The following is a 12,646-nucleotide window of genomic DNA, read 5'->3' as shown; positions in this document are numbered from 1 at the left end:
TTATTCTCTCCAAATAATTAATGGGCTTGATGAATTTATTCAAAATCCTGAAAATATCTTTAAAAGGCATAAAAATGTTATAGTTATTATGGAATAATCTTAAATGCACAAAAATAAAAGGAAGATTGAGAGTGAACAATACACAGTTATAAAACACTGTGGCCCCTGGTGCAAATACAGATATATATGTAGATCAAAGAACAGACTAGCATCCAAAATTGAACCAGGTGTATATAGATACAGTGTGTATGATAAGAGGCTTGGAAAATCATTCAGACATGATTACTCAATGATAATAGTGTTGGGACAATATGCAATGAGATCTCAGAGCCATATTCTTACAAAATCAAATTTTAGGTCTAAGTATTACAGATTTAAAAAACAAAAAAAAAAAACTTTAAAATTTAAAAATTTATGAAAAACTGAAAATGAAAACAGCAGAAAAATCAAGAACCCATAAATGAACTAATTACATATTTAAATGTATGAAAGATTTAAACTTTTAAATGAAGGATGATACCATAAAAAAAGATAACCTATCATTAGTAGAGAATATATATCAGAAACCATTAATATTCATACATGTATTATTCATGTGCATAAAGTACTCCCAAATGTATGAGCAGGGACTAGGAAAAGGCAATTGCCAGGAAAAGAAATATAAATGGCTAAATGAATTTATGAAAAGATGCTCAAATTTATAAATAAATACAAATTAATACAGAAATGAAATGCTGTTTTTCTCCTGTTAAACTGGCAGGAATTTTTTTTTAATATTCTATTTATTTATTCATGAGAGACAGAGTGAGAGAGAGAGAGGCAGAGACAGGCAGAGGAAGAAGCAGGCTCCATGCAGGGAGCCCGACGTGGGACTCGATCCCAGGTCTCCAGGATCAGGCCCTGAGCCAAAGGCAGGCGCTAAACCACTGAGCCACCTGGGCTGCCCCAAGACTGGCAGGAATTTAAGGGCTCTAAATATTCCAGTACTGACAAGAGAATAGGGGCAAGTCCCAGAGACTTATAAGTAAATTGTACAACTGTCTCAAGAATGACTTGACAATGCCTATCAAAATGTAAAATGAGGGATCCCCGGGTAGCTCAGCAGTTTAGCTGAGCAAATATGAATTTCCTCACCATTTTTAACAGAAGCTCTAAGACTAGATATTTGTGTTGGGACAATATGCAATGCAGTTCAAGACGGTAATGCAGAAAAGATCCTGAACTTGCCTCCTCCCACAGACACATGGAATCTACAGCTACATATGTAATAATTTCCTCTGAGAAAGACTTGAAAACTAGCTGAGCAACTCTTTTACATAGGGCAAATGAGAGAGGTCACACATTTAATAAGGCAGACAGGAGAGCCTGAGATCCAATTCCACCATAAACCCCACCCCCAGTGCACTGAACCACAATTAGAAGGGAACTCACAACCCCAAAGCTTCTTCCTGAAGAGCAATAGCTTAGTTTCCCAAAATTGGATACCCCAACTTTTAAGACCCCCAAAACATACAGTTTGAAAGCTCATGTCCATAAGACCCAAAGGACTGTAATGAACTGAGAACAGCTCTTAAAGGGTTTGCATGCTGACTCACCCACCACAGAGCCCAGCACAGAAGCAGCCATCTAAAAAAACCTCCAAACCTATGTGAAAGAAACATTTGCTAACCTTAGAAGCACTGGCCAGGGGGCAGGAGTTTTTTGGGATACTCTCAGGGGATGGAGGTTGCTGAGAGCCACTTTTGACACTTTATCTCCCCTCTCCTCTCATCACCTTCAGACTCTCTACCACTCTCCAGAGAACCAGAACCCCCCAGAGGGAAGCTTTTACACTCATCGGATGCCCAGGTCTTACAGCTGGTGTCCCTGATTTTATGGCTGCAACTCAAGGGAAGCTCTTGATTACTTGGCCCTGGGAGGCCTGTGGGGCTTGCATTTCTGGGTTCCCTGGGACTTAACAACTGGAAAGGCAGCTAGCTCTTGGCAGATTATTATCCCAAGGGTATTGCACAGATAGCAGACTGAAGCACATCCTCTTTCTGAGACAGAGCCTATCTCCAGGAGCTTTGGCTGAAGGGCCAGGCTTCTGGTCTGGCACACTTCTAGTGGCTAATGGAGATGCTCTCAGGGAACTGTTAAATAAATTCAGTAAAGTTAATAAGCTACAAAATCAGTATAAAAAATCTGCTGCAGGGATCCCTGGGTGGCGCAGCGGTTTGGCGCTTGCCTTTGGCCCAGGGCGCGATCCTGGAGACCCGGGATCGAATCCCACGTCGGGCTCCCAGTGCATGGAGCCTGCTTCTCCCTCTGCCTGTGTCTCTGCCTCTCTCTCTCTCTCTCTCTCTATCATAAATAAATAAAAAAAAAAAAATTAAAAAAAAAATCTGCTGCATTTCTATACACTAATAATGAACTATCAGGGAGAAATTAAGAAAAACAATCACAATTACAATTGCATCAAAAATAAAATACACAGCAATAAATTTAACCAAGGAAATGATTGGCTTGTGTACTGAACACAAGACATTGCTGAAAGAAACTGAGGAAGACGCAAATAAATAGAAAGATATTCTGTACTCACAGATGGGAAGAATTAGTATTGTTAAAATGTCCATACTACCCAAAGCAGTACACAGATTCAATGCAATTCTTACCAAAATCATCATTATCACAGAAATATTATCATTATCATTTATCACAGAAATAGAACAATCATAAAATTTATATGGAAACAAGTCTCTGAATAGTCAAGGCAATCTCTTAAGAAACAAAGCTGGAGGCATCACAATCCCTGATTTCAAACTGCATTAAAATGCAATCATAATTAAAACTGTAGGCTATTGGTGGGGCACCCGGGTGGCTCAGTCAGGTAAGCATCAGATTCTTGATTTCAATTAGGTATTGACCTCAAGAGTGGTGAGTTCAAGCCCCATCTTGGGCTGTTTTACATCAAATACAAATTAACACAAGTTGGATTAAAGACCTAAACTTAAGACGTGAAACCACAGAACTCCTAGAAGAAAACAGAGGTGGCAAGCTCCTTGACATTGGTCTTGGCGACGATCTTTTAAATAGGACCCTAAAAACAAAAGCAAAAATATACAGATGGGACTACATCAAAGTAAAGAGCCTCTGCACAGCAAAGGAAATCAAGATGAAAAGGCAACCTACAGAATAGCAGAAAATATCTGCAAGTCACTTATCTGATAAAGGGTTAGTAACCACAATATAAAAAAGAATTCATAACAACTCAAAAGCAGAAAAAAGAATCCAATAGGGCAAAAAGAGGCACATGGGTCGTTCAGTCAGTTAAGCATCTGCCTTCAGATCAGAGTATGGTCTCAGGGTCCTGGGATCAAGCCCCACGTCAGGCTCCCTGCTCAGTGGATAGTCTGCTTCTTCCTTTCCTCTGCCCCTCCTCCCCACTCACGCTGTGTCTCAAGTATGTAAATAAAATCTTTTTAAGAAAACAGGCAAAATATCTCAATAGACATTTCTTCAAAGAAGGCACACAGATGGCCAACAGGTACATGAAAAGTGCTTATATTGGGGATCCCTGGGTGGCTCAGCGGTTTAGCACCTTTGGCCCAGGGCGCAGTCCTGGAGTCCCGGGATCAAGTCCCGAGTTGGGCTCCCAGCATGGAGCCTGCTTCTCCCTCCTCCTGTGTCTCTGCCTCAATCTCTCTCTCTCTCTCTCTCTCTCTCTATGTCTATCATAAATAAATAAATCTTTAAAAAAAAAGTGCTTATATCACTAATCATCAGAGAAATGCACATTAAAACCACAAGGTATTACCTCTTATCTGTTAGAATGGCTATTATCAAAAAGCCAAAAAATAACAAGTGTTGGTGAGGATGTGGAGAAAAAGGAAACTTGTGCACTGTTGATGGGAGTGTAAATTGGTTCAGCCACTGGAGAAAACAATGTGAAGGTCCCTCAAAAAATTATACAGTTGGGCAGCCCATGTGGCTCAGCGGTTTAGCACCACCTTCAGCCCAGGGCGTGATCCTGGATGCCCGGGATCAAGTCCCCAGTCGGGCTCCCTGCATGGAGCCTGCTTCTCCCTCTGCCTGTGTCTCTGCCTCTCTCTCTCTGTCTCTTATGAATAAATAAAATTTTTTAAAAAATTATACAACTACCATGTAACCTAGCAATTCCACTACTGAGTATCTACTCAAAAACTGAAAACACCAATTCAAAAATATATTATGCACTCCCATTTCACTGCATTACTTATAATAGACAAGACATGGAAACAACCTAAGTTTCCATCAGTGGACAAGTGGGTAAAGATATGATACACACACATATATGCATGTGTGCACACACACAGGAATATTACTCAGCCATAAAAAGAATGAAATCTCATCATTTGCAACAACATAGAGAAACCTTGAGGGTATTATGTTAAGTCAAATAGATCTAACAGAGAAAGACAAAGATCACATGATTTCATTTATGTGAAATCTACAAAAAAAAAATCAAAACTCAGACTCAAATACAGAGAACAGATTGGTAGTTGCTAGAGGGGAGTGGGGCAGTGGTGGGAGAGCATGGTGAAGGTGATTAAGTACAAAGGTCCAGTTATAAAAGTAGTCATGGGAATACAATGTATACCACGGGGAATATAGTTATATACACAACACACTGCATTAACCTTGTAAGGTGACAGATAGTAACTGTTGGTGGTGACCATTTTGCAATATATACAAATGTCAAATCACTATCATGTATACCTGAAGCTAATATGTCGTATGTCAATGATACCTCAATAAATGTTAAAATATGATTATTGGCTATGGAATTAAAACAATGAGGCTCAAAATAAAACAAAAACAATGAAGCTCAAAGCCTGACTTTATTAAATGCAATAAAGTCTGAAGCACCCACCAGAAATGCTGTGATGATTAAATGACATCATAAAAAGTTTTTGCTTTACCTAATTTGCCTTGTGCTGAACACCTTTCCTCCACATCCACACTTAGATCTGATGGGTCTAGTTATAAAACATATCGCTGTAGGACTTCTGGATGAGCTGAAATGTACTTTAAAATGATGTTTGTCCCTATTGATCCTGTGCCCTCACTCTCTATTTTATCCAGATCCATGACCTCTTCCCAAATGCTTGACTGTACTTTAGTCTTTGTTTCAAGGTCTAGTGAAAAAAGCAAAGTTCCTCAAATATTAAAAAAAAAAAAAAAAAGTTCCATTCTATTCTATCATGCAACATAATTTTGGCTTTGTCTTCTTGCTTGTTGGATTTATCTTAAACCAGTTTCCTGAAGCTGGCAAAATAGTTTAACAATTCCAGGCTTCAGTCACATAATTTAGTTCCCCGAGGTGAAAAAAGTATTTCTTCCCTGAATGTCTCCTGAGAGCAAATAAACCTCTTTCCCAGAAATCCTCAAAAAAACTCCCATGGCATTTCACTGGCCTATCTATGTATGGTAAACTGCTCAGTTCTAAGCCAAGCCCTGGCAAAAGGAATGCCATGCCCTGACAGATTTAGGAGTTCCTAGGGAAATAAACTAATATAGGCCAATCAGGTCTACTCTGATGATGGGGCTAGCTAGTCTTGAATGACATGGGTTATAGTGGGACCAGATATGTAAGTGATAAAGAACTGTTTGGATAAAAGAATGAAGACCATATAGGAAATCAGTAACCCCATTAAAATTATTTAAAACTATAATAAATAAATAAATAAATAAATAAATAAATAAATAAATAAATCTTATTAATACAGTCAGTAGTGTCTGTTCTCAAAGCTCTCAAAACTGTGTGCTCTCATGGCAGCAATGACAGACAGCTGCTATACTACAATGTATAGTTCTAAAGATGTCTACTTATAAAGTATAACAGTCCGTTTTTGAATGACGTTTCCTATACTCCAGAACATGGGTGTGTAATTTTGAAATAAGACACGACAAAAATGAGGATTTAACTTTACCCAAAATCCCCAGAAGGAAATCTCTATGTAGTACATATAGATTTCATGTGCACTTAAAGTTTGAAAATACAAAAATAAGAGCAAAAATTAATCTCAATTAACATTCCATCCCCATAGACTTCAGTTAAAAACTCTTTAAACAGATGGAAAACACTTCTTTCATCTGAAGAGAATGTTCTATGAAAACCACTTGTCTTAATTTGTACCATAATTCTCATCCACTTCTGAAACATACTACAAACTGGGAAGCATGCAGTTTTACATTCTATAAACTAGTTATTTGCCAACGGATATATATCAGCCAAAAACTGAGCTTATATTTCAGAATTAGAGTCCCTTAGAAACTTTGAGAGGCTAACTGCAGCTTCCTGTCTTCTCACCATATAATTTAAAAACAAAGTTCCTTTCACTATCATTCAAAGCCGTATCTCTAACAAGCATTTACTGACCTGTTATACCCTGAATATCACTAGTAGGATTGAACAGTCTTTTGGATGCCACACAGAGACACACAGAAAGAAGAAACTGAAAGGGAAACAAAAGTAAAGATTTAGAAACAAGCAAAAAAATTAGATGATTTGTATGATATAAATCAAGCTTTAAGATTCCTCCTATTCCTACTACAATGAACTTGAGGTCTAAAGTTTGCATCCCACCCCACAAAAAAAAGGTCTGGGCCAATGTCACACCTCATTTTTAATAAGCATATCAAATTGGATTAGGCATTTTTTCTATACGTTATCTAACCATTTTAAAAATCAGGATAAAATGATTTATATTTCAGTCACCCTTACCTTGAAGTCAGGGAATTCTAGAATAGTCAGGGAAATGCAGGCAACAATTCTCATTTCCTTCTTATTCCATACATCCAACATCCCCCGGGATAGTTTTAACAGTATGACAAACAGAATCTATGTCCTTCAGAAGACTGACCAATGCATTCTACAGCAGGATGAAAAGAAATATCCAGAAAGAAGCTATGCCTATTACAAAATATTCTCAGTGAGTGTAAAGTCAGACATTCAGATATTAGTTCTATATGAAATCATGCGTTTGATTACACATCTGTTACTTTGATTTGGAAACTGCTTTCTGATGTAATTTCCCTGCAGCTGACCATATTATCACCTGCTTCTTTTGCTTTCCATACTGCCTGGTCAAAGAACCCCACTTCCCTGAACACACATTTTATCAGAGCTGGCTCTGTGAAACTAGCATGGCTATTCAGTCCTTTTGAGGAAATGATACAGAAATTCAGCGGAAAACGGACACTGGTAAGTATATGGATGATGGAAGCCTGGAGGTGGTGATAGACTACAACTAAACATAAAGCCATTATAGGAGAAAGCAAGGCCAAAAGAGAAGTGACATACCTGAATTCAATTTCATTCCCTTGAACTTTTACTCTAGCTAATAAAATTCCAGACTGATTTCTAAATTTTGGAGGATCCCTGGGTGGCTCAGCAGTTTAGCGCCTGCCTTTGGCCCAGAGCACAATCCTGGGGTCCCAGGATCGATTCCCGTGTTGGGCTCCCAGCGTGGAGCCTGCTTCTCCCTCTGCCTGTGTCTCTGCCTATGTCTATCATGAATAAATAAAATAAATTCTTAAAAAATAAATAAATTTTAAATACAGAGATTTTTAGGCTTAACATCATAGAGTTCATGGAAGAAATCATGCCTCTTACAGTAAGAAAAACTATCATGTCTTCAACTAATCAAACATTTCAATTTTACAGGTCTATTATTTTGACTCCTCTTCACAGGGGGTAAAAAATTTATAAAGCAATCTTTTACACTATGTTCCTGTCAGTTTTGTCATCCGAGAGAGAGAGAGAGAGAGGTTATTGGGAAAATTAAATGAGCTAATAGAAGTATACAGAATAATTAGTAAGAAATCAATAAATGTTAGCTCCTTAGAATTAAATGGAGAATTAATAAGCTTAACACCCAAAATACAAAGCATAGGGTAACATCTATGTGACTGGACAGGTCAGGAAAAGCCTCTCCTTAATAAGAAAGCTTGAAGAAAATATGTTTAATATCCTTAGTAGAACCTACCACCAGTTTTAATAGATGTTCTATAAATTTATGTTCTCTTTCTTTCCAAAACAGATGAGGTAACTTCTTTAGAAACACCAAATTAGATAAAATATGGATGGAAACTTGCTCATCAATTGCTACTTTTGTACTCTGGGGCAAGTTTAATCTCTCTGACCCTGCCTCTCCCATCTATAAAAATAGGAAGTAGGATGTTACAGGATGAAATGTCAGTAATGGAAGCAGCACAAAGTACCTTTACATCCTGTTAATTTGATTTCTAATTTATTACTATTATTTCAGGGACATGACTTTAATATTACGTATTTTTGTATAATTGGTTATTTCTTAAAATAACATTTTTGGGGATTCTTGTACATCTCAGAAGATTTCAGTTTAAAAACCCTTAGCTATTAATTTCTGTAAGTTATTGATGAATACAAACATCAGTGAAGTAACCTCCCTTATATTACTATTTCCAGGCTAATGAAAGGCAATGCTGCAACTAGAACCCAGGTTTCCTAAAACACCCAGCTAAATGTTCTTTCTTCTCTACCACACTGCACACATTTAAAATAAATCCTTAGGCTTTATTTTTGAAACATGTAAGTAAAACTACTAATTATGAATGCATGGAAAAAAATTTTCTAAATGCCACGGAGAATATAAAGCAGTAAACTGATAGTTTCAAATATCTTTCAAGAGTTAAGTTCCCTCAAGTCCTTTTCAGACCAATACAGATTAAATGTAAAACTGTGATCGTGACTTGGAACAGAGTGCAATGTAAATAGGTAAACAGGATACTATGTGAAAAAAGTGGTCAAATATTTATATATCCCAAATGTTTAAATATTCAACCTAATAAAAGCCAAACTTTCAGGTATAACTCAAACTGAAATGCAAAAAAAGGCTTTCATAAACTACATTCTAGCATGGCCCTCTATTTTATATACCTTGTTACCACTGGGAAGGATTGATGGTTAACTTAAACTATGCAACTGGGATCCCTGGGTGGCGCAGCGGTTTGGCGCCTGCCTTTGGCCCAGGGCGCGATCCTGGAGACCCGGGATCGAATCCCACGTTGGGCTCCCGGTGCATGGAGTCGGCTTCTCCCTCTGCCTGTGTCTCTGCCTCTCTCTCTCTCTCTCTCTGTGACTATCATAAATAAATGAAAATTTTAAAAAAATTTTAAAAAACTATGCAACTGTAAAAGGTTAATTTAAAAGTGCATTTTAAAAGTAAAATAGGGGATCCCTGGGTGGCTCAGAGGTTTGGCGCCTGCCCTTGGCCCAGGGTGTGATCCTGGAGTCCCATGATCGAGTCCCGCATCGGGCTCTGCATAGAGCCTGCTTCTCCTTGGGCCTGTCTCTCTGCCTCTCTCTCTCCCTCTCTCTCTCTCTCTCTGTGTGTGTGTGTGTGTGTGTGTGTCTCTCATGAATAAATAAATAAATAAAATCTTTAAAAAATAAAGTAAAATAGAATAACAGCTTTAAGGTAATTCACTTATCAAAGATGAAACAACAAAAAACCTGAAATAAAACAATCCTGTGACCAGAGTAGATCCAAAGCTGTTATCAGATGAATACTTAACCAAATATCAACATAATCCCATCTGTGCCATTAGTTCTTATATTAGAATAGAACTAAGCTTTAATATAATTGGCCTAGTCAATCATTTCTGCTAAATAGGCAAGGGAGGAGGGGAGCAACCAGGGCTCCTACAGTTCCTAAACACAAAGCATTATTTTATGCCAGTAATGGTTAAAACAAACTTGCAAACAGACAAGAAAGAAGTACAAAAGGTAAGTGTCAATCTTTACCAATTTATTTTATACAAAACAGTAGCAATGTAGAATATGGGAATTATCTTCTGCTGCCACACACGCAAGTTGTGAACATTCCAAGCCAATGTATACAGTTTGGAGGGGAAAGCTAAACGAAAGCATTAACCATGCTACTGAACATAGGAATTTTTTATTTAAAAAGATTAAAAATTAGATAGCAATGTCTTCTTAATATTGCTCTCATCATTGAAGACTGAAGAAAAATAAAAAGTGACTTTTTAAGATTAAAAAAAGAGGAAAAGGGAGAAACAAAGAGGCTGCTACAACACTGCCATACTGTCAAACCATCATACTTCAATATTTGCATACTTGATAGCAGCATTATTTTTACTGAACCATGTGCAACTACATTTAGAAACACATCAAAGCAAAGTATCATGGCAGTCATCAATCAAGATCCAAAAGAAAGAAAACAAACAAAAAATAACTAGGATAAACACACTATAAGTAGATGAACATTTATGGAGAATGAATCAATATCTACATTCTTGGACTGTTCCATTCTGCTCCAATAAAAGTGTCAACTCAAATTGTCAACTGTGTATTTTTGGAGGATCTGAGTTTTTCCAGTTCTTATTATACTGCATGCTTGGAACAAAGAGGGATATAATAAACCCTTCTACACAATGAACTTTAAGTAGACCGCTGAAAATAAATTTACTACTTGTAAACACACACAAAAAAAAAAAAAAATACAAGATTTTTTTTTTATCTTTAAACAATCAGTGCTTCCAAAAGCGCATTATCTTCTATATCGACCTCTCTCCCCTCGGTCTCTGTCCCGGTCACATAATCGCTCTCTTTCTCTTTCTCTATCACGTCCTCTATCTCGTTCTCTGTCTCTTCTGTTATCTCTAGGGCGGTCTCGCTCTCGCTCTCGATCTCTTTCACGAGGTCTACTTCTCCGACCACTGACAACAGCTTGTGTGCGACGAAGGAAATCATCCACCCTCATGTCATAATCATGCTAGAAAAGGTTAAGAAATGGGTTAGCTATGTCAAAAGTCAAATGGAACTTATGAGTCCCTATATTATGAATTACTCTAAAGAAAAAAAATCTACAAAAAGGCACTAATGCATTAATTTGCAAATGCAATTTTGACACTGCTTAGAAAAAAGACCTTGATGTCTTACTAACTAGACACCTACAACAGAGTATTTAAATCTTATTGAAACTTACTTCATGCAGTTTCCTATATAACTTCAGTGATTTTTCCAACCAATCTTTTTAATAAGATTTAAGTCAAAGTAATCAACCTAGTGACGATCATCAACCATCATGGATACAAGCCTGATGCCAACTATGCTAAGTATCACCAGTGTTTTTCTACAACTGAACCCTTTTTTTCCTTCTTTGATTCTACAAACTAACCTGAACCCAGTCTGCCCTCTTATGGTAAAATCAGGAATTCTTACATTACAGATTTTCTTTCAAACTAAACCACTGTTAATGACAACTTATGAAATACAATAGAATTTTAAGAAAATAAGTACTCTAGTAAGATTCTCCACATAGATCTACTCCACATAGATCTAATAATACATAAAAGGCTGATAATACATAAAAGGCTGAGGAAGACAAGAGAAGGTAAGATGAACAACTGTCCAAGTGAGGTACAAATTATCATAGTGGCTACTTCTAAGCTTGAGCTCTGCTCTAGCTTTCTACTCTTAGTTCTCATCTTTACTTACTGACCTTGGTCTTTTTTCAAAAGTCATCTTAAATATTCAGAATATAAGGTTCAAAAACACAATGCCACCTTACCTCTCACACACAATGAATACATGAATATTAGCATAAAATATATATACTAATCAAAAATTTACACAAAAAAGACAAATACCCTTTAATAAAAGACACTTACAAAGAATTCCTATTTTGAAAATCATGTAATCATCTATATAAAGCATTTTTTAAAATACAACTCATCGGGGATCCCTGGGTGGCTAAGCAGTTTGGCACCTGCCTTCACCCCAGGGTGTGATCCTAGAGTCCCAGGATCAAGTCCTGCATCGGGCTCCCTGCGTGGAGCCTGCTTCTCCCTCTGCCTGTGTCTCTGCCTCTCTCTGTGTGTGTCTCTCATGAATGGATAAATAAAATCTTAAAAAAAATAAAAATAAAAATACAACCCATCTAGCCAACTAAGATTTCATCATACATAGGCTGTGTATGTCTTCCTGTGTGAATGAAAAAAAGCCTCTTAGGATTCTCAAATTGTTTCACTATTAAAGAACCTAATATGATTTGGTTTTGAATTAGTATCTTTATGAGAATAAGAAAATAAGTAACATAAAAGTATTTCAAAGATAGGCTAGGCTGCTCTGACTGGCCCTCTCAAACATGCATGCTCTTCAACTAAGTGGGAAGATTAAAAAAAAACTCATCACCTCAAGGGCGGGGGAGTGGGGGGGCGCACAGGAGGTGTCCAAACTGTACATCCTATTTTTAACAACTACTTTTCTAAGACTATCAAATTTACACACAAAGGAACTGTAATAACAAGTACAAGGAGACAATTTCAGTTTAAAAAATAAAAGTACTATTAAGGGGAAAAAAATGAACATCAATCATTTAATGAACACACACCCAACTAGTATAATAAAAACCCAGAAATCTCTAACTAGAGATTGCCTTTCATTCATCCTGTTTTGAAGTGATCAAAAACACTTTTCAAATCAACCATATAAAATTATTATTTTTTAAAAGACTATTTATTCATGAGAAACACAAAAAGAGAGAGGCAAAGACACAGGCAGAGAGAAGCAGACTCCATGCAGGGAGCCCGATGTGGGACTTGATGCCAGGACTCCAGG

The 12,646-nt window shown here is 37.2% G+C and overlaps 1 protein-coding gene across 8 annotated transcripts in view; it reads right to left on the bottom strand.

The window, feature by feature from the left end:
• Positions 1 to 9,791: 9,791 nt before the first annotated feature.
• Positions 9,792 to 12,646, bottom strand: part of YTHDC1 (YTH domain containing 1) — a 39,186-nt gene continuing 36,331 nt past the window's right edge. For all 8 annotated transcript variants that reach the window (XM_041725525.1, XM_041725531.1, XM_041725527.1 and 5 more), the window contains one exon: positions 9,792 to 10,799. In XM_041725525.1, the coding sequence (XP_041581459.1) occupies positions 10,575 to 10,799 (225 nt within the window). In that variant the 3' untranslated portion in view covers positions 9,792 to 10,574. The remainder of the gene's footprint in view (positions 10,800 to 12,646) is intronic.

The sequence above is a fragment of the Vulpes lagopus genome, chromosome 12, assembly GCF_018345385.1.
Source record: "Vulpes lagopus strain Blue_001 chromosome 12, ASM1834538v1, whole genome shotgun sequence".
Classification (NCBI taxonomy): Eukaryota; Metazoa; Chordata; class Mammalia; order Carnivora; family Canidae; genus Vulpes; species Vulpes lagopus.
Note: the sequence above shows the minus strand (reverse complement) of the source record. Positions and strands in the feature narration are given on the sequence as shown.